General features: G+C 42.9%; 1 protein-coding gene across 2 annotated transcripts in view; it reads right to left on the reverse strand.

Moving 5' to 3' along the window:
* The window catches only part of LOC127411019 (cytoplasmic dynein 1 heavy chain 1-like), a 35,782-nt gene extending 20,687 nt beyond the window's left edge, over window positions 1-15,095 (reverse strand). The window contains exons 1-33 of one of the 2 annotated variants that reach the window (XM_051646327.1): window positions 14,757-15,095; window positions 13,196-13,283; window positions 12,894-13,067; window positions 12,448-12,703; window positions 12,096-12,282; window positions 11,726-11,997; window positions 11,418-11,645; window positions 9,900-10,976; window positions 9,636-9,815; window positions 9,344-9,493; window positions 9,069-9,215; window positions 8,846-8,986; window positions 8,586-8,762; window positions 8,366-8,476; window positions 8,169-8,288; window positions 7,851-8,090; window positions 7,600-7,755; window positions 6,624-6,737; window positions 6,430-6,540; window positions 6,119-6,328; window positions 5,843-5,989; window positions 5,532-5,698; window positions 5,271-5,444; window positions 4,831-4,996; window positions 4,528-4,716; window positions 4,236-4,430; window positions 3,505-3,787; window positions 3,278-3,378; window positions 2,862-3,021; window positions 2,286-2,526; window positions 1,922-2,105; window positions 401-613; window positions 81-319 (exon numbers count right to left, since the gene is read on the reverse strand). In XM_051646327.1, coding sequence (XP_051502287.1) covers window positions 81-319; window positions 401-613; window positions 1,922-2,105; window positions 2,286-2,526; window positions 2,862-3,021; window positions 3,278-3,378; window positions 3,505-3,787; window positions 4,236-4,430; window positions 4,528-4,716; window positions 4,831-4,996; window positions 5,271-5,444; window positions 5,532-5,698; window positions 5,843-5,989; window positions 6,119-6,328; window positions 6,430-6,540; window positions 6,624-6,737; window positions 7,600-7,755; window positions 7,851-8,090; window positions 8,169-8,288; window positions 8,366-8,476; window positions 8,586-8,762; window positions 8,846-8,986; window positions 9,069-9,215; window positions 9,344-9,493; window positions 9,636-9,815; window positions 9,900-10,976; window positions 11,418-11,645; window positions 11,726-11,997; window positions 12,096-12,282; window positions 12,448-12,703; window positions 12,894-13,067; window positions 13,196-13,283; window positions 14,757-15,009 — 6,851 coding nt within the window. In that variant the 5' untranslated portion in view covers window positions 15,010-15,095. The remainder of the gene's footprint in view (window positions 1-80; window positions 320-400; window positions 614-1,921; window positions 2,106-2,285; window positions 2,527-2,861; window positions 3,022-3,277; window positions 3,379-3,504; window positions 3,788-4,235; window positions 4,431-4,527; window positions 4,717-4,830; window positions 4,997-5,270; window positions 5,445-5,531; window positions 5,699-5,842; window positions 5,990-6,118; window positions 6,329-6,429; window positions 6,541-6,623; window positions 6,738-7,599; window positions 7,756-7,850; window positions 8,091-8,168; window positions 8,289-8,365; window positions 8,477-8,585; window positions 8,763-8,845; window positions 8,987-9,068; window positions 9,216-9,343; window positions 9,494-9,635; window positions 9,816-9,899; window positions 10,977-11,417; window positions 11,646-11,725; window positions 11,998-12,095; window positions 12,283-12,447; window positions 12,704-12,893; window positions 13,068-13,195; window positions 13,284-14,756) is intronic. The other variant, XM_051646326.1, reaches the window with a different exon arrangement.
* Between the last annotated feature and the right edge of the window lie 12,379 nt (window positions 15,096-27,474).

The following is a 27,474-nucleotide window of genomic DNA, read 5'->3' on the forward strand; positions in this document are numbered from 1 at the left end:
CTGACAAAAATAAAGCTGCTAATATATGGACATTAAAACTCAAACACTACTGAAACAGGATAACAGTCTTCGACACTCACTTCCTGAGCACATGCGTGAAGAGTCCGTCGGTCCACTCGCGTGTGTTGGGGTCCAGGGTTCCGTAAAGGTGGTCTTTGCTGATGGCTTTGGGGTCGATGATGTGGGCGACGCCCTCCAACCCCTCCAGTCTCTCCAGGGCTTTGAGCAGAACTCTCCAGGCCATCGTCTTACCACTGCCTGATGGGCCGACCATCATCAGACCATGATTGATCTGAGTGATCTGATACAGCTGCAGCACCTGAGGATCATCAAGATAAAGATGAGTCACTCAAGATGTAGTTTTGGGTCAAGCGTGCTTCTCTAATAAAAGGTTTCTTACCTTCTCGACCCACATGCTGCCCACATCGTCTCCGTCTCCGTACGTGAGGTACATCTCAGCACAAACCTTCTTGAGCTCCTCACGGAGCGCAGTCATCTCTCCTCTTATGTACTGAATGCCGGGGAAGACGTCAGACAGCAGACTGAAGAGCAGAGGAATGTCTTCTGCCACCAGCTTCGGCACCATCGTCTCACAAACACTCTGGATCAGAATCTGACATGTGAACATAAGGGGAACAGGGTCAGAGGTACAAGTAGACGCTCTTCTGTTTACTCCTGTAACTTCTAAAGTCTATAGGGCTTTTAGTCAATGAAAAATTTTAATCAAAGTAATTAGATGATGTGCAGATTAATTAATTGCATCCCAATGCTTTCTGGTGAAGACCCCAAATACAGGTAATTTAAAATAATTAAAAATATAAGGGCCTAATAAATATTATATTTCAGATAATTCAAATACATTACATCATATTGTGGCAGCGTGAATAAAATACAATACAAAAAGTGGCTTTAAAAGTGAGAATCTGGTTTGTTTTATTTCCATTTCTTTGAAAATAACACTGTGGCGTACTTTACTATGCTCTATTTTAAACTGTTTGTCTAATTACTCATGCATCAGACGGATGCTTTGAGCATCTCACTTTGGTTGAATCTGCTCACTAGTTTTCAGTGTCTCTAGTCCTAAGCGCTAGACCTGTCACGATTACTAAATAATCACCTGATCGTGGTTATTTCACATTTTAATGCCCAAATCAGGGAATTTTAAGCAAATATATACATTTCATGAACAGCATGTTTGTGTGTAATTCAGCTGAACTCGAGCGTCACTGAGCCGCACCGTGGACATTAACCAGAGCAGCTCCTGTCCAGAAGAGCACATGAAGCGCTTCAAGCACTCTGATGCACATGCCATCAGCAGAGACTCACGCCAAACTCCCATGAAAATATAAACTAACAAACATAAACACAAACACAAACCAAATTTCATAATTGTGACAGCCCCAGTTAAACATAGTTTGGAACTTTGAAAAACCCATCTCGAGATCCTGCATTCTGTTGTGTTCGGTCCAGCAGTCATTCAGCACAAGAACGCATCATCTATTGAAGGTTGTGCTGCCTGCTCGCTGGTTAGACGAGGCATGTTATCTGTTCTGATGGAGTCGCGCTGACTGCCCCCTACTGCATCAAGGTGGTACATCAAGCTTGAATTGCTCTGATGGTAGGAACATTTCTTAAACCTGCAGCTCAGGGGCATGATTCCTAAAAATGTTTGTCTTCATAGTTCAGTGTGTAATAACTTGCTCCCCATCTACAATGACTTTCAGCTGATGTCACAAAATCCTTTGCTACATTTATTTCTCAGTGAATATTTAGTTTCACTCACAAATTAGTGACATTACTAAAGTAAAATGGTCTGTGAACAGCGTTTCATGTTGATGTTAGCTCAGTCTAACTCGCGCTCTCTGTGCACCGCTCATATTTACAGCAGCACCCAGTCGGTGTTTGTTTGTGTCATTTGTACCTCCTGCTCTGGAAGATTCTCTGCAATCTCGTTCTCATCCACGTCCTCTCCTCGTTCACACTTCTCTCGTTTGATCTTCTGGATTCGTTCTCTCTTCACGTTCCCGGCGCTGATCAGTACACTCTTGAGCGCACGCAGACCGAAGTCATAATGCGACTGAGACGACAGCTGCTCGTCACACAACCTGCAACAAAGAGATGAACATTTGTCATTGCGTGCCCCTAAATCTTCATAAAGCTTCTGTAATCAGTACACAAACCAGCTGATCTAGTTGAATATTTCACTTTATATGCACCGTGATGTACTGAACACATCAGGTTACAGTTCATGTGTTACTCATGTTCTGTTATAAGACTGCACGTACTTGAAGAAGGGGACGATCTTCTTGGCGAGTATCTCCGCGGTTCGGAAGCCCTGCGAGTAGAGCATGACCTGAGCGATGAGCTGTCGGTCCGGTTTGGTCATGGCTAAACTTCTGAAGAGCTTCTTCAGGTTATCAGGCAGGTTGGAGCGTCCAGCGTAACCAGGATTCATGGTGATGAAGATGGCCATCTCTGGACTCACCTTCACCTGTTTGTTCAGCAGTTCTGTGGTGATGGGCACACCTGAACACACACACACACACACACACACAAGATATGATCTGATCACCTCCATTTAAATATCTCAACTAAGCTAGATTCCAGATAGGACTGGCACAGACCTCCAGCATTTCACACCAATTTATACAGTTTGACACACTGGTGAGTTTGGGTAATTTTAGAGAACTTAATGACTGTAGGGTTCACGGTGAATGTTTTTAGTAAAGACTGCCATGAGTCCACCTCTTCTCTTTCTGAATGCACAGATCTTTAGAAATTATTATCTCTATTCTCATCACATTGCTAACACAGATTAAAAGCTCCGCATGTTCTTGTTGGGATGTTTGTAAAGTACGTACTGCGGTCTCTGTTGGGGTTGCTGTGTTCTCTCAGCGCCACCTGGATGTACTGAACCTGCTGAGATACAGCAGACAGCATACGCTCCTCCAGACGGTTGAACTCATCAAAACAGCCCCATGCACCCACCTGACACAGACCCACGAAGATACGGCCCATCGCCTGACAGAACACACACGGTTTCAACATGATTAAAAGACACTCTTTACGAACAGTCTCCTGATATTTAGCCCAATCCTCTGACATACATAAATAGAGATGTTACGGACATATAACATGTACTGGGTCAGTGTGCACAGACTGAACAACTAGTTAAGTCTGCAGATTCTTATTTAAACTCTAACCTGAGCAGGTTTATATGCCATCATGTAGTCACATTTCAGCTGATAAATGCAGGTCAAAGTAAATTGTTCTGTACCTGGAAGTCAAAGGTCTCGTCACAGTTGAAGACCAGCACGAATCGTCCGAGCTGGTGCCCGAGAGCTTTGACAGACTCCGTCTTTCCTGTTCCAGCAGGACCTACAGAACAAGAACCACATTTATAACAGCTTCACCTCACGTGTATGAACACCTAAATGCTGCTCCATCATTCTAGAAGACAGTTCAAGAATCAGATGACAAAACAATTTCTGAAACTGGACCGACCAAAGGGAGATCCACCCAGACGGGCCTCCAGCGCTTGTGTCATGGTGAGGTAGCAGCGGTCAGTTAGAGGCGTCTGCACCAGCTTGTCCTGCACCCCCAGATACTCGAAGCCATAGTTGAACTTTGCGTTGGCCATCTGAATGGAGAGCTGCTGCAGGACGTCCGTCTGTTTGGGGTCAAAGTAGAAGCGCATCTGACAAAGCCACTCGAAGGATTTGGGGTTGTCAATCTTGTTCTTGAGCAGAGCTCTGGTCACGTCTCTCTGGTGGACCATCTCAGTGATCTAAAAAAAAAAAAAAAAAAAAAGAAGTCAGATTAGTCGGAAGGGAGCCATTAGTCTCAGCTTTCCTGTTTTAATGGCCGGTTCTCAGCCAGAATAAAGTGCAAAGTGGAAGAGACTTCATGTCCATATGTGTTGTATTGATGTCTGTGGTCTACATGAACCACTCAGGGTTCCCACATTTTTTGACCATGATTTTCTTTAATTTATTTCTTTAATTTTTTTTTTTTTTTTTTTTTTTTTAAAAGAGTAAATAGAGAATTTGTTTTTATAGATTACACTTACGAAGAACAATTTCTAGCCAATGAAATATTTTAGAGCAGAGCAGAGCAGAACTAGAAGAAATTAAAATTCCCTGATTTTTCCAGGTTTTCCATGAAAACCAGAACTTAACACACATATCACATTATCTAAGGTTTGAAACATCAATATGAGCTTCTGATGTTCTGACCAGATGTTCCAGTTTCCTCCTGCGTAGCGGCGGCTGCTCCATCAGAACCGTGTCAGCCAGCAGGTTCAGAGTGGCCTCCACATTGGCCAGAACCGCCTGCAGCGGAGCCATGTTCCCTCCGCCCGCAATCGTTGTCAGAGCGTTCTCCACATTCTCAGACCAGTCGATCTGAGTGGACAGAACCACCAGCTGGGCCTGAACGGTAAAGGCAGAATTAAGATTGAGTTTGTGTTGTGTGTTAACTTGGATATTCGTTTTGTTTCGGATTTCATGTTCTCAGAAAGTTACTGACCTGGTATCTGTCAATCCAGTCAATGTAGGTGCTCAGGTCGACGGCGGTGCCCTTGTTAAAAGCGCCCACCTCAGTGACGGACTCCGCCAACAGTTTAGCCAGTGTCACTCTCATCTCGCGCTCCACCAGCGTGAGCCACTCGTTGATCTTCGGATGCTCCGTGATGGACACTGGAGTTTTGTAAAGCACCTGAAAATAACAGTGTACATGTGAGAGACTAGCACTGTTTTACCTGTGAACAAACATATGATGATGAATTTGACAAGAGGCTTCTGACAGAGAATTTGCTGATTTCAGATGTACCTCTTCTCCCTCTCTGGATGAGATACCCAGCACTTCAGTGTTGTCGTCATTCAGCAGGATGCTGGAAACTCCTGCAAACATTTTCTTGAAGTGTTTCTGCAGTTTGGCCACGTTCTTACTGTTGCCGATAATCTCCAGAAGATCTTCATCACCAACAAAGTAGAACCTGCAGGAAACAATATAGTTGGATGTCATGTGTCAGTTAAAACTAATTTATAAAACAATCATCTTTATGGGCAAATCAAACTAAATACTAAACACTAGCTGCATGTAATTTAACTGACATATGCTGGTGATTACTAGAACAATCTTAATATATTTTGAAAGTCATCTATTGTTGCTTCCACTTATTTACCACGTCTGATTACTGGGACTGCAGTGCTTTCAGCAGATGTAACAGACACTACACAGCTGATATTATAAACACTAAAATATCTGACCTGGGGAAAGAAGAGCGCTCTCTCTCCAGATATTCTCCCAGCGCTTTCTGGATCTTTCCCAGCAGATCTGCGAGTCTCTCCAGTGACCTTTGAACCCCTTGAATGTTCAGGACGTCCATGACCAGCGGAGACTTGGTGACTTTCTTCATTAGAGCCAGAAACTCTGTGCTGATGCTGGGAAATCAAGCACATGTGTCACATGATCAGGTTCAAACTCTGTTGTGCGATACATATATTAATCTATTGCATGATAACACTCACCTCTGGAAGCGCTGCGTCTCCACTGGCAGGAGGTGTTTGATATCGGCACTTCCTGTAAAAATGCCTTCAAGGTAAACCCAGCGGCGCTGCACATCAATCCACACATCAAACAGAGCCATGATGCGGTTCAGTTTATCCTCCCAGCTCAGAGCGTCTTCTTCAAACACCTGCAGGACACGGTCAAGTCTTTAAATCAACACAGCCGTTTTCACACAAGATGCGTCAGAGGAACGAAATCTGGTCTGAGATCAACACGATATATAAATGGAGCATGTTTCTGCTTTTGAACTGAAAGTGGTAAAACACATTACCTTGTAGTAAGGAGACAGTTTCATGGCCGACACACTGTTGATGTGCTCTTTGACTTTGTTGAACAGATCGTCCCATCCGCGAATCAGGCGACACTTATTCTGATAGTTGACCAGATCGAGCTCGTAGGAGTTCCACACTTCACGAATCTACAGTTCAGGAAACAGAGGTTGACCTTTGACACAAACATCTCATAAAGAACCCTCAAGTCAATGGAGTTGCATTATGGACAATAGACCTGAGAGACAGATATAGATACAGCATTATAGATGAGAAACCTGTTTGAGGAACTCCTCGAGCGCCATCTCTCCCTGAGCCACCAGCAGCACGTCCTTCACCACCATCTCATTCTTCTGCAGGTCCACGTCCCAGATCTGCCCCAGAGTGAGTTCTGACAGAACCCAGTTCACATGCAGACGCTTCATTAGCTGCTTCCAGTGACGGTCCTTCAGAGCTTCAGACTTCAGCTCGATCACCAGCATGTTCACCTGGAGACCAACACAGAGTTCAGATGGACCACTGCAAGACCACAGTCTCTCACCCAACATTCAACAGCTCTCATGTGATTTGAAGTGTTTAAGTGTCTCACCTTCATGTATCCTTTGAGCATTCTCTGCACATACTCGTATGAAGCGTACTGCCGCAGACGAGCGGGGAAGTTCTTCAGCTGGTTGAGAAGAGCGTCTAAATTCTGACGCAGCTGTAAACAACAACAACATGAAGTCAGTAACACAAACGGACTGATAATCAGGTTATACACTGAGATGCAGGTGTGTCGTTCACCTTGCGCGGCTGCACAGAGACCCATGGCTGCTCCTTCATCTGATCGATCTGCTCCCAGACCTTCGACAGCTCAGACCAAACGCCCTTCAGATCCTGAAGCTCCTCCAGAGCCACCTGACAAACCACACACACACACACAAATGATCTCTATATCCACTTTCTAGCCTGTCAGTCTTTTGCAATAACCATTTAACCAAAAAGTCTAATTTAGTTTCTTCATGAAAGCATCCTCCAGGAATTACATAGTTTCTGGTAGGAAAACAACAGCACAAATATCACTTAGCATTAGTCATGGTTTTGATTAAGTCTGTGATGTTTGTGCCATTAATCGTTTGTCTCATTATAAAAACAAATCAATAATATTTGATAAAATTACAAATTGGTATGATATCAACATTACTAAAGATCAAAAATATAAATTTACTTTCAAGTTGACACCTTCATGTACACTAAACTCCAAAGTATACTTTGGATGAGCGCGTTGCGGAATGAACCGTGCACAGTATGTGTGACGCAAACTGCATCATCAGCACAGCACCGCGGCTTGACCGTGCACCGCCTAAATTTTCTTGGTTGTGCGCGTCGTCTGCACATGCACTGGCCATTGACTGTACTAAAAGTGTCACAAAACAGTTGTAGTGCGCATGCATCAAACGCGTTCCTATTCATTCGCGGTCAGAAAAGTATACTCACGAAGGCAATGCGGTCGACCTGGCACGAGGCGATCCAGAACATGCAAAAACAAAGTATACCTGGGCCTTTCTTATTAATCCCTCATCTTACGTTTGCTCTTTATTTTCATCCTTATCTTCTTGCCATTGTGTAAATAGTTAAGTTATAATTAACAAAGCTGCAATGTCTACATATTTCTGAGAGTCTTCTATACTCATTTACAGGAACACTTGCTTACGCTGAAACACAAACGTATCGATTTTTTTAAAGGTTAGAGTTCAGATGTTCTGTTGGAGTGACTCACCTGCACTCTCTCCTCACTGCTGCTCAACAGACCCGTGTCCGTCAGCTCTAACGCCTCCTTTGCTTTTGCACACTTCTCTCGGTCATCCTTCAGACGGCCAAATTTACCCTCGTAGATGGTGAGAGACTGCAGCGCTTCCTCTGGACGCAGACTCCCCTACAGATCAAACAGCAGAAAAACACTCTGTCCAGAACTGAAATGAACTTGTAACTGCTGCTGTCAGATGGTTTACAAAAATGAGCTGAACGTACAGCCACTGGTTTGGTCTTCTCCCAGTCTGACAGCAGGTCTGTGGTGCGGTTCTCCACTGCACGATCCTCCTGAACGATCTTCATCTGAAGGTTAGCGACCTGCTGCTGGATGGCTGTGTCTTTGCGCTTCATGATGTCACTGAACGCACCCCACTCACCCTCGATATTATCAATGTACAGCCACGAGGGGGGGAACTGGAAGCGCTGCTTTTCCAGAAGACGCTGACCATTGCGGAACAGCTACAGGAACAAGAAGATTTGTCATGTTTCCTCAACAGAAATACATTTAAGAATCTAAATGTGGTGGATTATACTCACATCTACTTGCTTCTCAAACTGTTTGATCTTGCGCTTGAGGGTCTGCACGTACGTAATGAAGGTGACGGCGTCAGAGGTGCTCGCCGTGTCTACTGAATGCTGCTCCAGTTCTTGACGAGACTGAAGAATCAAAGAAGTTCAGACAAACTCACATGGACGAACAAACACGATGCTTCAACGCTGAGACCTGCACTCACCTTAGAGATCTGAGAGTGGAAGTCCTGCATGTTGTTGCCCAACATCTGCCCAAACTTACTCAGAACCTCCTTATGCCACGAGTCATACTTTAGATTCACCTTGGACTGAACCTAAACCATCAAAGATGAAGAAAAACATTAACAGAAATTTAGCTGCTGACATGAAACATTGAACACGAAACAACATGAAAAACGGAGATGTTAACGGTCACATTCTGACCTTGCCATAGTCTATGATGACGGGTCCAAACTCTTTCCTGGTCTCAGCATTGTCAAACGTGCCTCGAGCTTTGCGGATCTGCACGAGCAGCGCCTGCCACTTATTGAGATCTTCTCCCAGACGATTATAAATGTTCTCCGGTTGCATGTCCCACAGACACTGATACTGCAGCCACACCTAAAGGAGGAAACAGGAGTCAATCTGCTTCTTTCTTTATGAATACTGAACAATTATTAAAGGCTCAGAGCAATTAACTTTACCTTCACATATTGCTCCACCTCAGACACATTTTCCTTTACGGCATTATAAGCTTCCTCCAGTGCCGCCGGCCCATCAGGCATTCTGGTCAGAGCATTCCTGTAGAACTTTTCCTCTTCTGATAACTCGTAGTGAACACCAACCTGTTTAAAGAGCAGAAGTTAACACACACGCACACTAAAACTAAAGGCTGACAGCAGAACACACATCCTCACACACTCGGACCTGATATCTCTGACTCTGAATTCTGGGCAGTGACAGAATGACCATCTTCCAGAAGAACATCTCCTGATAGAGTCTGTAGCGGCAGTCTTCAATAGGCGGGTTCAGATAGATCACTTGGTTTGTGATCCTCAGTTCATGGATGACGTTCTGTTTGGACAAAGACAACAATTCAGTGTTGAGTTCTTAATAATAAAGGTCAAACAGTCTAGGGTTACAGCAGCAGTTTCTACACATTAGCAGAAATTAGGCGTCAAATCTACGCTGTGATGCCTTGCCTTGATCTTTGGTTCTCCTCCAGGTTTGTGACTGACTTGAGGAGCTTCAGTGTCCATGTCAACATCGGCCTTGTCCTCCATCTGTCCCCTGAGGACCTGCGTCCAGGCCTTGAGTCCCGCCTGCAAACGCACGCCGAGGATGCGCTCGATCTGCAAATGAAACATGGACCATGTCTTTTCATTCAATGAATGTACTTTTTACCATTTGTAACGTGTACATGTGCATAAAGTCACACGATGTGTCAGATGTCTGGTTCGATGTCCCCTTACACCTCTGTCCAGTGTAACTCACCTCAATGTCCAGTTTATTGACCCAGATGGGCAGATTAGAATAAGAGTGCAAGTTGAGGTCATCAACAGCTTTCTGAATGCGGCTCAGGATCTCATTGAAGGTCTTATTGTCATACATGCAGGTCTCAAGAGAACGAACCTCCAAATCAATCTTCTCCTCAATCAGTAGGAGGTCATCCACCTACAATTCAACATCATATTCACACTTTGTCTTTTTCTCTTGAATGTAAACATGTACCATTTTACAGGTCTTTGATTGACCAACCTTTTCCTGGAAGTTGAAGACAGTTTCCGCCAGACGCTGGACGTAAGGGTCGAGTTTGTAGGACTCCCAGACCAGAGCGATGCCCTCAGTGATCAACGCCTGGACCTCCTTCTTCAGTCCTGCCACCAGCAGTGAGATGGACATCCGTTCTTCCACCTTCTCACAGGTGCGCTCATACGTGCGAACGCTCTCGATGAGTGAGATGGCGAACGGATACAGCTGATTGGCCTGATGAGCTTTGTTAACGATGGCCAGCGGCACACGGAAGCTCAGCCACTTCAGGTTGCGCACTTCCTTGGAGAGAGTGATGATCTCGGGCAGGAAGTTCACTTTGAGCTTCAGCACAGTTCCCGTGCGGCCGCGGGCACGAGTGTTCTCGATGGTGAAGATCCGGCCTGACACACCGAGGTTGCGCTGCTGCACCTTGCGAGCCCAGTCATCAAAAATCTCCTGCGTGTTGAGTTTGGCACGGAAACTGTCGCCATCCTGCTTGAGCTTCAGACCCTCCACGTGATTCTCCCAGCCCTTTCCAAGAACATCCTCCACGCGCTTCATGTAGGCGGTGAGCTGTCGGTCGATCTGTTTGGCCCAGATAATGGATCCAGAGACCGGAGGCAGATCTCTCACGTGACTCATCTTACACGACTGGCTCTGAGGGTATTGAACTTTGAACTTATCGTGCAGCGACTCGATGTCATCTTTGACGCGCTGGATGAGCTGTGTCTGGTACTCTCGGATGGCTCCACGAATGTGCGGACGGACAAACAGGGCGTTGAAGCGAGAAAATATACGGAACATTTCATTGGCGTTCTTGGCGGTGCCCAACTGGTCACGCAGTCGTGCGGTGATGCGAGTCTCCACACGGTCTATACGCTCATCGTAGCGCTTCATAGCCGCTTCCCACGCCTCCATTCCCTCCTTTGACACGTCCAATCCATCAACCTCCTTCACGTTTTCATAAGCCAGATTCACTTCCTCGATGGCGTTTGCATCTGCAGCATCGAAGAGAACCTCTGTCACCTTCATATCGGGCTGTTCGGCAGTCTCCCCCTGAGCATGCTGGGGCACGGCGGACAACTGCAAATGAAAACAGTACAATGAATGAGCCAGTTACACAACGATATAATGCTTCAATGGAAAGTCTTTCACATCATTAGTTTGTATACATTTAAAAATTCTATTTACAGACTCCAAGTATCTATTGATAACATCAACTTGCACTCAGAGATCTACAGAAATGTCTGTCCAGTTGAATGCTCTTTAAGTTGAGAATGTCCCTCCCCTTAATACCATCTGCAATAGCAAGTAGCACATCATGGTTTTTCTGGACTGGGACAAAAAAGTATTAGCTACTTGCAAAAAAAACAAAAAAAAAACAGAAACATTCCCTTTCAATACGTCCAATCCCAACCTCCTGTTTCAACAGGAAATACATCAACACAAAGAAAACTTCCCAGTGAGCTCTAAACTAAACTATATCATGACTATACTATATCATGAGTTCATCAGATTTAGTACCTGAGGTCTCAGCACACGAACAATAACTGCTCTGAGCTGCTCGTGTTGGCGTCTGAACCGCCGCATGTGGTCCAAACGGGCCTGAAGCTTGCGGTGGGCGGGGCTTAAACGCCATACCATCTTCAGATTCTCCTCCCTCTTCCTCTTCACAATATCCCTCAGGAGTACCTGTAGTTTCTCATACTCATCCTCCCACGTCTGGAAGACTTCAAAACACGCCACCATCACCTGAGGATGACACAAGAATATGAGCTGTGACCTGCAGGTGCACCATTGCAGAATGAACGAGACCTGAACAGCAGCAATACCTTCTCAAACTCTTCATAGGCCACATGCATGAGCTTGCGAGTGCCAAGGACTTTGAGCAGCTGAGAGCTGAGGTCTCGCGAGATGGCCTCCACCAGTCGTAACGCACGCTGGATGGGGTACTTGGTGTTTCGGATCTTGCGCAGGTGGGTGAAGATGGCTACCAACGCCTGGCGGATCTTGTCCAGTTCAGTGGCTGACAGAAGATCGTTGAGGGGAAAGTCTTTCATCAGGGGGTTGTAATCATTAACGGTCTCCACGGCCTGCTTCAACCCTGAGAAACACACATTATGACAGACCAAAACGTTAGAAAAGCAACACATAATTAGATGACACTTGAGATAACTCCTGCAGGGATGAAGGACACCTCACCTGTGTCTGTGTCGAAGCTGACTGTGGCGTGGAAGCGTTTGCCGTGTTTCAGGATGTCTAAGGTGAGCAAGACCTCTGGGCTCTCTCTCTTCTCCTGAATGCGGTTGAGGGCACGCTCGAGGTTCAGCCAGAAGCTGATCTCCTGCAGGGCGGTCCCAGAGGCCGGGTCACGGTCCAGTTTAGTCACCTGAGAACAGGTCACAGGTCAGAAACCGCAGCACAAACCTGAGATCCCGATCATGTGTGGGTAAAATCACATTTCTGAGATGTTTTTTTCCAACTACCTACGACTCCAATATTGTTTCTTGCACAGTAACACCATTTGAACGCAGTAATGCTATGAAGCTCAAACCTTCTGGATTTCTCTGATCCAGCGATTGACTCCAGACTGCAGCTGGTTCAGGAATGTCGGATCCTCCACTTTATCACCAAAGTCAGTGACCTTGGGCTTTTCCGTGCGCTCATAGCACTGCTTCGCCACATTAGTGATGATGGGGTGGATGAGCAGACTAATCTCTGGGATCTCAATATTCTGCTGCAGGTGGAGGAGCCCCATCTCCAACTCGGCAATCTTCTTCTCCACTGAGGGAGCCATCTTATCTCCATCCCTGAACCAAACACACACACACACACACATATATATATAGATACATACACATGCACCCATACACACATCGGTTCTGTTCAGTAACGTTGACTGATATACAAGATAATGTATACATGCTTAAAGAGGGTAGCACTGCATTACTGACACAATTCTTCTCTAAACGTCATACATAAGGTCAGAGGTGACATTACCTGTCGGCTTTGCCGGACTCTCGGATGTAGGATTTGAAGTATGGAGCGACTGCATTACTGATGAAAGAGTGCAGTGTCTCATATGGAGAATCCTCACTTAGAGTCAGAACTCGCACCTGAGTCGAGATGGGTTTATCTGCATCAATAACTCCTGTCCGCTTGATCAAAGCGAGGCTGAAAGATCATGTGTCCCTGTTAGTGACTGAGTGAAAAGCCTCAACTCACATAACACACTAATTACCATTAGATAACTAATATCATAAATCAATTAGAATAGAAAACTCTCAATACAAGCTTGTTACCTGTTTGATTTGAGCCCGTAATGAATGTCAATGCTGATGCTGTAGGAAATACACTCTTTCTCCTCTTCACCTTCATCACCAACATCCTCTGCAGTTCAAACAAAAGTGTCAGAAAAAACTAATTAGCAGTTGTTTTTGGACATTTAACGTTTGAGATGACTATTCAGGGCTCAATGAAAAAAATACAAATATTACAAATCAAACAACACAGATCAATACACACAGATTGAGTGGATCTTGTGTTTGTTATTGTCTGAAGACTACACAGAAACAACAGCACTACAGTCACCGTTTCAATAAGATCATAATCAAATATGAATGCAAAACACACAGACAGAGACACACACACACAGACAGACACACACAGAAACACACAGACAGACAGAGACACGCACAGACAGAGACACAGACAGACAGAGACACACACACAGACACACACACACAGACAGACACACACACACAGACACACACACACAGACACACACACACAGACACACACACAGACAGAGGCACACACACACAGACAGAGGCACAGACACACAGACAGAGGCACACACACAGACAGAGACACACACACAGACACACGCACACAGACAGACACACACACACAGACAGACGCACACACACACAGACAGACGCACACACACACAGACAGACGCACACACACACCACAGACAGACGCACACACACACCACAGACAGACGCACACACACACAGACAGAGGCACAGACACACAGACAGAGGCACAGACACACAGACAGAGGCACACACACAGACAGAGGCACACACACAGACAGAGACACACACACAGACAGAGACACACACACAGACAGAGACACACACACACACACAGACAGACACACACACCACAGACAGACACACACACACCACCACAGACAGACACACACACACCACCACAGACAGACACACACACACACACCACCACAGACAGACACACACACACCACAGACAGACACACACACACCACAGACAGAGACACACACACACAGACAGACATACAGACACACACAGACAGACATACAGACACACACAGACAGACACTCTCACAAACACACACACAAACATATAAGACGATAAAAGCAGCACAGAATGAGAAAACTCAAGAGTCTCTTCATTTACAGGCCTGAATGATCCTCGTGCTGTCACTCATCTGATCTGCAGTGCAGTAGACACGCCCTAAACTCTCATCGATCATTTATTATTGATCATTTATCACTGATCTGATGTCAGATTGAAGCAGCTTTATAGCCTCATTAAAATTGTGCCATCTTTTCTTTATTAGCCTAAACATTTGACTGAACTTTCACCCAGATATACGTGACCGTGACTAAACAAATAGGGCGGTGCAAGACAAAACCCGCGAGAACATTTAATATAATGTTATATAATATTTCAGTTTAATAGTAACATCTAAAGAGATTCAAAACGGCAGACATTAAAATGACGTCGTGTAAAATGACGTACATGTATGTAATGGGAGTTTAAAGCCGTCAATATGTTTGATTCATTAAATTCATCCTGTAAAATGAATGTTTTAAACCTTTCAGCGCGTTCCGCTCCACCAGGATCGAGTGAATTTGCGGGTCTGACAGGAATTTTCTCATCTGCTCGAGCGCGCACTTCTCCTCCAGCGCGCTCTCGAGTGCCGCGGGCGCGTCCCCGCCATCTTCCAGCAGCAGCGGCACGAGCTTACGGATGTGTTTCTGCAGAACAGACGCGTCCGCAACCGTCTGCACGGCCGCAGAAACCTCCATCCCGCCGCTGCCGTCGTCTCCTCCGCCACCGTCAGACATTTAACACCGAATAAAGCGCGAGAAACCGCAGATTGAGCTCTGACAAAGCGCACGAGCTGTATCACGGTCACTGACACAATGACCAGCGCCCAGTGCAGACGGAAACTTTATTGTTGCATTGTGTTCTGGGAGATGTAGTTTTCCACAAGCTGAAAGTGATGAGTAGTCATGACTGATGAACTACAACACCCAGAAAGCCGAAACACAGCGCAGGCGCAAGCGTCACACCGTCTCTGCTGTAGTGTCATGTCTTTTATTGTGTGTATATATATATATATATATATATATATATATATATATATATATATATAAACAGAATAAAACATTATGTTCTGCATATCCGTAATAATGGTGAATAATAATGTAATCATTGATGCTCTAACAAGACTATAACCTTTCTGTTAGAATTTGTCTCCTGTGTATGGAAGAAAATGAGTCATATATTATAACATTATAAACCGATTGAAATGTTGTTAAAGAAAACATAACGGTTACGTACGTAACCTCGGTACCCTGAGACGAAGGGAAGGAGACATTGCGTTTATTAACGCATATGGGAGTGCCTTCTTATACGACCTGGTTGAAACCAAGTCTTAGCCTGCAACTCATAAGCCAGGGCAATTGCATCGACAATCCAGTGAGAAAGTCTTTGCTTGGAGATGGACATTCCTTTTGTGCATCCTCCATAGCATGCAAAGAGCTCATCAGACTATCTGAACTGGCGTGTATGCTCAACGTATGCGTGTAGTGCCCACACAGGGCATAACAAATGCAATGATTGTTCCGCATCCAAATTAAATGGAGGAGGGAAGAAGGCCTGAAGGTGAACCACCTATGCTCTGAAGGGCGTGGTTAGGACCTTATGCACATAGCCTTTTCTGGGTTTGACAGTGGCTCTTGAAAGACTGGGGCCAAACTCAAGACATGTATTCTCAATACATAGTGCATGCAGGTCACCGACCCGTTTTACTGAGGCCAGAGCCAGCAGTAGTGTGGTCTTAACGGAGAGCATGTGCAAATCAAGTCCAAAGGCTCGAAGGGGGGCCCTGCGAGAGCTTTAAGGACGCAAGACTCAAGTCCCAAATCATGACTGTAGCCGGCTGAGGTGGATTTAATCGTCTTAAATCCACCTTGGATTTAATTTAATCAGACAGATTTAATCGTCTTGCTCCTCTAAGAAACTTTATGATTAACTCATGCTTGCCTATAGAGGCGCTGGTTTCATGTGCGTGATACGCAAATATAGTTACCACATACACTTTGAGTGTTGACGGGGTGAGTCTGCGTCTAATCGCTCTTGAAGGAATATGAGAATTTCATATATGGGGCAGTTTACTGGGTCTTTGCCATGTGAGAGACACCAATCAGTGAACACCTTGCATTTCAGAGGCGTCTCGTGGATGGCGCTCTGGCCTGTAAAATGGTGTTCATGACTGAATATGTCAGTTCTGGCACGTCTAGCACGCTCCGTTCAGGGGCCACACATGCGGGTTCCACATCTGGGGCTGGGGGTGCCAGATTGTGTCTTGTGCCTGAGAGAGGAGATCCCTCCTCAGCGGTATTTCCCATGGCGAGCTGTACAGCATCTCTATCATTTCCGGAAAACATGGCTGGTTGGGCCATTTCGACACAACTAATAGAATCGTTTCCTTGTCCTCTCGGACTTTGCATATGACAGAGTGAATCAGGCACACCAGGGGAAACGCATATTTGCGTTTTGCCGGCCATTTGTGTGCCATTGCGTCCGCTTCCAGCGGGGCTTGGGACTTTGAGTACCAGAGGGGACAGTTGGTATTCCCCACTGAGGTGAATAGATCGATTTCTGCTTTGCCGAATGTTTCCCAAATCCTCAATACAGTTTGAGGAGGAAGTCTCCATTCGCCCGGTATCACCCCTTGGCGTGACAATAGGTCCGCGACATAATTCAGGTGGCCTGAGACATATGTCGCTCTCAGGGAGAGGAGATGACGCTCGCTCCATAGGAGGAGGTGACGCGTCAGTCTCAGCAGTGGCGTGAATGAATTCTGTCTCATAGCCTGTGACTGCTGCTGAATCACGTCGCAACGCTCAGCAACATTATTCACAGAGCCGCCAAAGAAGCCGGCTGGAGACACTGGAGCATCCAACAGAGTAGCTTTTTGCCTATCACTCATTTCTGTGAGGGTCAGCCATATAAGTCCATCCTGAACTGCCAGGTTGCCCATGGACTTGCCAATGGCCTGTGCAGTGACTTTCGTGGCATGCAGCGTTAAGTCTGTAGCGGTGCGGAGCTCTTTGAATGTCTCTGGATCGAAGCCGTGATCGTCCATTTGCTTGAGGAGCTTGGCTTGAAATACCTGGAGCACCGCCATTGCGTGGAGTGCTGATCCAGCTTGTCCTGCCACTGAGTAAACTTTTCCTGCCAGTGCGGAAGTTTGTCGACATGGTTTGGAAGGATGTATGGGGCGTGATTTCCATGCCCTATTACTTGCAGGGCAGAGGTGTGCCGCTACCACCTCCTCCACAGGGGGTAATTGGGCATAACCATTTTCTTCCCGGTGATCCACATTAGAGAGGATGGCATCACTGCGCGAGCGCGCCTGAGAAGGGCGTGCCAGGACTTAGATAGTTCGTTATGAACTTCGGGGAGGAATAGGGCAGATTTGCGGGACACTGCCGTTTGACGGCGTCAGGACTGCAGGAACCATTCATCGAGGTGAGACTGTTCAGGTTCCTCTGCGGGAGACCACTCAAGGTGAAGCTCTTTGACCGTCGTTGTAAGGACGTGGAGCATCTCCCTGTCAGTGGCGCATGCACACACACACACACACACACACACACACACACACACACACTCATGTTGGTGCAGCTATCGTTATGAGGACTCTCCATAGACATAATGATTTTTATGCTGTATGAACTATAGATTCTATCCCCTAACCCTAACCCTACCCCTAAACACACACCCACACACACACACACACACACACACACACACACACACACACACACACACACTCACACTCACACACTCACACACACACACACACACACACACACACACACACACACTCACACTCTCACACACACACACACACACACACACCACACTCACACACTCACACACACACACACACACATGTTGGTGCAGCTATCATTATGAGGACTCTCCATAGACATAATGATTTTTATACTGTATAAACTATAGATTCTATCCCCTAACCCTAACCCTACCCCTAAACCTAACCCTCACAAAAAACTTTCTGCATTTTTACATTTTCAATAAAACATCGTTTAGTATGTTTTTTAAGTGATTTAAATTATGGGAACACTAGAAATGTCCTAATAAACCACATTTATAGCATAATACCCTTGTAATTACCAGTTTATAACCTTAAAAAAAATCCTAAACCACTATAACCTGCCCCCCCCCCCCCCACACACACACACACACAAACTGGTTTATGAGGGCTTTTTTTTAGGTTATAAACTGGTAATTACAAGGGTATTATGCTATAAATGTGGTTTATTATGACATTTCTAGTGTTCCCATAATTTAAATCACTTATTAAACATACTAAACGATGTTTTATTGAAAATGTAAAAATGCAGAAAGTGTTTTGTGAGGGTTAGGTTTAGGGGTAGGGTTAGGGTTAGGGGATAGAATCTATAGTTCATACAGTATAAAAATCATTATGTCTATGGAGAGTCTTCATAATGATAGCTGCACCAACATGTGTGTGTGTGTGTGTGTGTGTGTGAGTGTGTGTGTGTGTGTGAGAGTGTGTGTGTGTGTGTGTGTGTGTGTGTGTGTGTGTGTGTGTGTTTAGGGGTAGGGTTAGGGTTAGGGGATAGAATCTATAGTTTGTACAGTATAAAAATCATTATGTCTATGGAGAGTCTTCATAATGATAGCTGCACCAACATGCGTGTGTGTGTGTGTGTGTGTGTGTGTGGTGTTTGTGTGTGTGTGGGTGTGTGTGTGTGGTGTGTGTGTGTGTGTGTGTGTGTGTGGTGTTTGTGTGTGTGGAGGTGGGGTGTGTGTGTGTGTGTGTGTGGTGTTTGTGTGTGTGTGGGTGGTGTGTGTGGGGGTGTGGTGTTAGTGTGTGTGGGGGTGGGGTGTGTGTGTGTGTGGTGTTTGTGTGTGTGGAGGTGGGGTGTGTGTGTAGTTAATTAATAATAATAATAGTTTATAAAACAAGCTTATAATCATATTTAATTTTGCAAGTTTGATGTTCTGTGCAAATGTTCTTTACTAGCCTTTAATTGTTTGTGTTTTATGGATGAAATAAAGAGATTGTGTGGATTTATATTTGTATCTAATGTACAATAATTATGATTCATTCTCAGATAAATAAATACAGCTCCTTAGAATACAAAAAGTTGTTTTGAGAATATCTCTGTGTTCTGTGCAGATGGATGTGTTTCCACCACTAGAGGACTCTGTGTGTTTGTGAGCTGCTGAAATGACTGATGTGCTTTAGAAACACCATCTGACCTCTTAAAAAAGCCTTTTATCTACTGATGGATTACTTCCTGGGTTGCATCAGGGACTTAATAAAGCCGGAGTTTTTCATCATGACAGTCTGTCAGCTGTTACTCTCACAGATGAATTCAAACTCATGTCGACACTGAACTATCACAGACATGTCATAGTGATCAAATCAGCATTACATTTACATGCGTGTTCATTAAACATAAAAATTCTGTTATCGTTTACTCACCCTCATGTTGTTCCAAACCCGTATGACTTTCTTCTGTGGAACACATTTGGAGATGTTTAGAAGAATGTTCATGCTGATCTTTTTTTATACAGTGAATGTTTATATGACTTGTGTATTAGATTCCAAACCTTATGAATTAATTTTATAACTTTGTGTGAGAAACAGACCCAAATGTAAGTCATTAGTGAGTGTTGGGCATTACTGTATATTATTGTGTCATTCCTAAAAAACTAGCAAATTATAATCACATTGTTACTTTTATGGTAAATGTTGTGTTAGTTTAACAGTGTGTCACAAATGTTCATTATTATGGTGATCTACAAAACGTGCGAAAAATCTAAAATCACACAGATTCACTGTAAAATATTTAGTGTGAGTTTACAGTAAATTCCTGGTTACTAGTTGCATTACTTTCACAGTATATTTTATGTAGTATTTCTACAGTTTATCACAATTAACAGACAACTGTATATTGTGACTTCACAGTGAACAGGTCCATGAAATACTGTAATGTAGCAGTGCTGTGTTGTAGAATCACAATGATCATCTGTATTTTTTAAATCTACATTGTTTGTTTTTTGTCATCATAGTTGAGATCTGTGCGTGCCCGGTTGATTTTTTTTTCTTCTAAAACTTCATGAGATTTAAAACCAATCAAATCCTAGACCAGCACTACAAACATCCCTCCCTTGATTTTCTTTTAAATTGATTTTATTTCTTTACTTTCAAATGTATCATATAGTATAGTCTACACATCACGGTCTGACATAAAGTCGACCAATAAATTGCATAATGTTAATGAAGGTAAGTCAGTAGCAAAACTCGAGAGCTTGCATATTTGGATTTGAGAACTTGTACAAAAAATATTGGTACTCGTAAGTTGAAACTTACATTTACCGATGTGAAAACTTGTCAAATAAAAATCTGAAGTTGAATGCTGCAATCTGCACTCACAGACAGTAACTCAAAGCTTGTGTCCTGAATTCACAGTTATAGACATGTAGTCACAAATGTGTACAATGACATTCACATAAATACAACGGCAGACACAAACTTGTATTTGTCAGGGTTCTGCCCTTAGTTTTGGGTTTTCTTTCCCGGACATGTGTGTTCTTCTTTGTCTGTTTTGTGTATTGTGTCTGGATTCAGCCCCTTCGGTTGGTTCGGTTGATTCTGTGACTGTGTTCAGACACTTGTGTTTTGTCTCATGCTGTGTGAATGCACTTGGGTTTGTGTTTTCTCATTCCCTTGTGCATTCGTTTCTGTCTTCAGTGATAACCCGCCCTCTCATTTGCCTTGTCTGATTGTTAAATTATTTGTTTCCTCGTTTTCTCCCTGTTTGCTGCTCTATTTAAGATCCTCTCGTGTTCTGTCCTGTGCCAGATTGTTTTGTGTGTTGGTCCTTGTTACTCGGTCTATCTAGCTCCGGTTCCAGATTCGGTCAGTCATCGTTGTTTGCTGTCAGTTTCTCTGTTTTGATTTATTTATATCCATTGTGATAGTTTTGGTTTGTAATTTGTTTATGTAATAAAGCCCCTTTCATTGCCTCCTGCGTTTGGGTCCTACCTTACAACATGTGACAGTATTACTTATTAACTTTTGTACTTTCATTTATTTTCGCAGTACAACCACAAATCAGCACTTACAACCTCTCAAATCTGGCACTGCAACTTTAAATCTTCACGTCTTGACTTTTGCAACTACGTTTGTGAAAAACATGTAGCAAAACTCACTTGTGCACTTGTAAATCCTGATGTGAGAGAGCAAGACTAGTGTTCGGCGTGAGAGGGGATAATGAAGTCGATTTCTGGTTGATGCCTAGCCAATGAAATGGGACATTTTTGAACATGATGACGTCACGCCACAGTGCCAACCCGCACCTTTTTGTTAGGGCTAATCAGAGCCGATCATATGGAACAATGTTTATATTACAAATGTACAGTCAGCCGATCATTATCTTAAAATAAACCTCATTCAGTGTGATAATAAAAGACCGCTTCGTGTTGGGGTTCTGATCACCTTGTCGTGGTTTATTTTAAGATGATAACTGGCTGACTGTACATTTTCCCTTAATTATTGATCATCATTAACGAACTTGCTTTAGTTCAGTTACATCAGTATATCAGTGAAGGAAAATAAGTGTGGGAGTTTTACAAAACGTTTTTTAATACTATTTAATTAATTATTAGATCCTTCCATCATGATGACCAGCTCTGCTTTGCCCTTACAAACATTCCTTTTTCTTTCTTTCTTTTTTTTATTGAAGAAAAAAAAAGATTTCAGTAAAAAAGTGCAATAAAGGAGTATCAATGCTGACTTGCATATCTGTAGCAAAAAAAGCTTCATGCCCAGAGAAACTGAAAGATCGTTGTGTGCCTGACAAACACCAGCGTCTGATCTCACAACACCGTGTATCATTCATCACAAGAACAGATTAAAATAAAGATGTGATTATTATTTAAAGTTCATGAATGTGATGGTAGGAGAACTGTGACCTGTGATGACACTCATGTGATTATGCGTCATCACCAGGCCACCGAGTACAGGTGCATCTCAATAAATTAGAATGTCGTGGAAAAGTTCATTTATTTCAGTAATTCAACTCAAATTGTGAAACTCGTGTATTAAATAAATTCAATGCACACAGACTGAAGTAGTTTAAGTTTTTGATTCTTTTAATTGTGATGATTTTGGCTTACATTTAACAAAAACCCACCAATTCACTATCTCAAAAAATTAGAATATGGTGACATGCCAATCAGCTAATCAACTCAAAACACCTGCAAAGGTTTCCTGAGCCTTCAAAATGGTCTCTCAGTTTGGTTCACTAGGCTACACAATCATGGGGAAGACTGCTGATCTGACAGTTGTCCAGAAGACAATCATTGACACCCTTCACAAGGAGGGTAAGCCACAAACATTCATTGCCAAAGAAGCTGGCTGTTCACAGAGTGCTGTATCCAAGCATGTTAACAGAAAGTTGAGTGGAAGGAAAAAGTGTGGAAGAAAAAGATGCACAACCAACCGAGAGAACCACAGCCTTATGATTGTCCAGCAAAATCGATTCAAGAATTTGGGTGAACTTCACAAGGAATGGACTGAGGCTGGGGTCAAGGCATCAAGAGCCACCACACACAGACATGTCAAGGAATTTGGCTACAGTTGTTGTATTCCTCTTGTTAAGCCACTCCTGAACCACAGACAACATCAGAGGTGTCTTACCTGGGCTAAGAAGAAGAAGAACTGGACTGTTGCCCAGTGGTCCAAATTCCTCTTTTCAGATGAGAGCAAGTTTTGTATTTCATTTGGAAACCAAGGTCCTAGAGTCTGGAGGAAGGGTGGAGAAGTTCATAGCCCAAGTTGCTTGAAGTCCAGTGTTAAGTTTCCACAGTCTGTGATGATTTGGGGTGCAATGTCATCTGCTGGTGTTGGTCCATTGTGTTTTTTGAAAACCAAAGTCACTGCACTCGTTTACCAAGAAATTTTGGAGCACTTCATGCTTCCTTCTGCTGACCAGCTTTTTAAAGATGCTGATTTCATTTTCCAGCAGGATTTGGCACCTGCCCACACTGCCAAAAGCACCAAAAGTTGGTTAAATGACCATGGTGTTGGTGTGCTTGACTGGCCAGCAAACTCACCAGACCTGAACCCCATAGAGAATCTATGGGGTATTATCAAGAGGAAAATGAGAAACAAGAGACCAAAAAATGCAGATGAGCTGAAGGCCACTGTCAAAGAAACCTGGGCTTCCATACCACCTCAGCAGTGCCACAAACTGATCACCTCCATGCCACGCCGAATTGAGGCAGTAATTAAAGCAAAAGGAGCCCCTACCAAGTATTGAGTACATATACAGTAAATGAACATACTTTCCAGAAGGCCAACAATTCACTAAAAATGTTTTTTTTATTGGTCTTATGATGTATTCTAATTTGTTGAGATAGTGAATTGGTGGGTTTTTGTTAAATGTGAGCCAAAATCATCACAATTAAAAGAACCAAAGACTTAAACTACTTCAGTCTGTGTGCATTGAATTTATTTAATACACGAGTTTCACAATTTGAGTTGAATTACTGAAATAAATGAACTTTTCCACGACATTCTAATTTATTGAGATGCACCTGTACATGTAAATGACCTGCACATAATTATACGTGACCTCTGACCTGAGAAACCCACTGATCTGCAGCTCCTAAAAGAGCGACTTGGCCGAACTGTCCAATTGAGGACAAGAGAGTCTAACTGGAGCGCACGACGCAGCCAAACATTGAGTGAGTGAACAGAAGTGCTCTCAACTGATATTTGTCTTGACTGAATGTTGTGCTTTTGAAGAGTAACAAAGAGAATTCAATATTTTTGCTTATGTGGCTCACTGATTAACCAGCACATTCGTTTATTTCCTTAAGGCCAAGTCATGTTTTAGACTACTGAGAAAAATGGGCTATAAATTCAATTTCGGAATAGAATTGAATAGCGTAAAGATTTCAATGTTACACAGTGCATAAATTACACACTCCAGGCACTTTCTCCATTACAGAACATTTCATGATTGTACACTATGTGTGTGTGTGTGAACATGACCAGTAGCAACTGAATATCCATTTATAATTACTGATTAAATATGAATCTTCATTTCATTAGTAATACAGAAACAGGATGCACAGGAGAGAAATACATCTTATAGAGTCTGTGTTTAGTCTTTCCTTGTTCATTAAACAAATACACAATCTCTTCTTCAATATTTATATAAATGAATGCATTTATTAAATTATATCCTCAGGTGATTTCAGGTTCCTTGATAAACACAATCATCTCCACACATAAAAAATGCAAAATGCAACAATGGTTCAGATCCCAATAGCGATGAAGGATTCACAATAATTCTGTGTTTTTATGCTTATACATTATCCATGTTTATTAACTTCAATAGTTTACACTAAAGCCCGACAGCACATACCGAACCAGATCTTCATTATTATCTGATTTTTTAAAATTAGAACAAAAACAACAAAACACACAAGTCAGACTACATTTTTTCAAATAAAATTAGTGTCCATGTAAAATATAATGTTTTGACAGAAATCATGCACTGAAACCCCGAATAAGTTGACTTTCATCAATTGACAGAATAAACTCGGTTGGCATCTCCAGAACTTGTGTAATTAAGTTCACTTCACTTGGTGTTAGTATAAAATAGGGGGTCAGTGGTAGCTCAGCAGTTAAGGCTCTGGGTTACTGATCAGAAGGTCGAGGGTTTAAGCCCCAGCACCGCCAAGTTGCCACTGTTGGGCCCTTGAGCAAGGCCCTTGACCCTATCTGCTCCAGGGGTGCTGTATCATGGCTGACCCTGCACTCTGACCCCAGCCTAGCTGGGATATGTGAAAAAGAAGAATTTCACTGTATATGTGCAAATGTATAATGTGTGATAAATAAAGAAAATTATAAATTATTATTATAATTATAATTATTAAAATGAACTATTTAATTTAAGGTAATTAGAAGCAAGTAGACTTAACTCAGATTTGCTATTTAAATGTTGTTGTTTCAACTTAATTTTAATTGCATAGATTCAAATTTAGGTAATAAAATAACAGATCTTAAATAAAGAACTGATTCTAGGTCAACCATTAAATACACAGAACTGTATAGACACCTGTACTTCAGTTGCACAAGAGCTAAAACATATATGAATGTTTAATAACAACTGTTTACATGGAACAAGTCAAGCACAAGGCATCATGGGTATTAGGGCTGTCAAATTAAAATTCGAAATTCGAATATTCGTCGAATTAAAAAACAAATGCACATTCGAATGCTAAAACAGTGCATTTTAATTTTGGATGTGTGCCAAGCACTGACAATGACTTCAGATTGATCGCATTCTTGCGCTAATAAAGGCAAGACACAGCGCAACAAATACAGTTTAACAGAAAGCAGGTGTCTCAATATGCTTTTAAACTTCTTTTTAATTAGAAATAGCATCTAAAAACAGCGCTCCTGCACAAGATACTGAATAAACAAAAACAAAGCGAAACAAAGATGTTCGTCTAGCGTGCGTTTACATAGAAAAACAAATGGATTGTTGCAAAAGCGTTCGGTGTGAACAGCCCCTTACAGTTGGTGGAGGTACTTGCTCTCTTATAAGCATTTCTCAGATTAAGCAATGAGTTGTTTAAATGCTTTGTCAGGAAAGAAGTTCAACTTGTAAATGTGTGTCTCGAGATCCTGGTGTTCGGCTCCAGTCTGTTGTGTTTCGTCTGATTGAACAGCCCCTGACCTGTGCTCATAGTCTGAGCCACTTCACCACTGAATTCAGCCGAATACCACTGTGATCTTGAATATTGCCACTCTATATACAACTATACTGAATAAAAAACAATGTGGTATATCGCTGTTATTATGAAGCTTGAGTCTGGAGTAGTCAGGAATCAGTGCAAGTGTAACACCATGTGAACTGTCTATTGAAGCGTTTCCCCCCTTCATAAAACTTTGTATTTATTTATTTTATGCACATTAGTTGAAAATGGAATGCTCTTTTTTTAACAGCCACAAATGTTCTTTGCAATAATATAATGGTGTTTTATGCATTTATTGTGTCCTCTTGTGGACTAAGGAAACAATGTCTGTTTAAGAATCAGCTGACTTTAAAATCTGAATATCATTCGAATTTTGAAAATCTTTAAGGTAAAAATTTGAATTTTGTTTTTCTGCCCAACTGACAGCCCTAATGGGTATTCCCTATAGCCTAAATTTGGTACTCAATAGTTTGAGTTATTAACACTTAAACTCTTAAGTCTATGCATTTTTAAGAAAAGTAAGTTCAAGGAACATAGATAATTGACTTGTGGGGCCAAAACATGATATTACAATTCATGTTTAATTAAGACAGCTTAATTTTTCCAGTAATGACAACATTAGTATGTAAACAAAGAGACATAATGCACCAGTGGACATCTTATTAGTACACAAATGGATAAAAATGTATAATTAATTTTGATTGTCATGTAGACACTGGAGGAAGGGCCCCACATTTTAGAAGATTGTTTTAGAGGACTTGGATTCATTAAAACGCATCTTTTCACGATGTAAAACAGAGACTGTCTCACCAAGCCATCTCTGAACTGGAGGAGCAGTAGTTTTACAGAAACACAGTGGTTTGATCTGGATCTGTCCGTTCAGACCTGAAGAAAGCTCACAGTTCACAGTCACACAACACTGTTCATTGGAACGTTTTTCTGCGAAAGCTCTGAGCACAAGTGAGAGTCATATTCACAGTCGCTCTGCTTCTGGTTGAGTCCCTGCAGCCACTGCACGATAATCTAATCAGCCCGCTGCGCCAACATGTCCCCGACTGACACCCGTTCACAGTTTAATCCTTTATTTGAACCACAGACACATTTATTTATTCTGTCCATTAGTCTGTAGGGTCACACAGATCTTATTTATTTTTGTATAACTTCTGCTGGTCAGTGACCAAATATCCGCCTTCCACTGAAAATAACATTTTGCTTCTCTAAATACATCATGTGTGTTGAAATTCTGCATCCATAATAACAATGTTAAGCTATTAAGAACCTTTTGCTGAGACAGAATAAACTCCAAAAATGTTCATACATGAAACAAGTTCAACGTCAACATCGTCCTACATTTATAGATTGAATGTTAATATGGTGAGATGATCTGATTTTGCTGATTGAACGCACATCAACGTCATACGTTTCATTTCGTTAAGAGGAAAGTCGATGTGTTTCAGAGAAGTTAA

The sequence above is a fragment of the Myxocyprinus asiaticus genome, chromosome 20 (genome assembly GCF_019703515.2).
Source record: "Myxocyprinus asiaticus isolate MX2 ecotype Aquarium Trade chromosome 20, UBuf_Myxa_2, whole genome shotgun sequence".
Lineage (NCBI taxonomy): Eukaryota > Metazoa > Chordata > Actinopteri > Cypriniformes > Catostomidae > Myxocyprinus > Myxocyprinus asiaticus.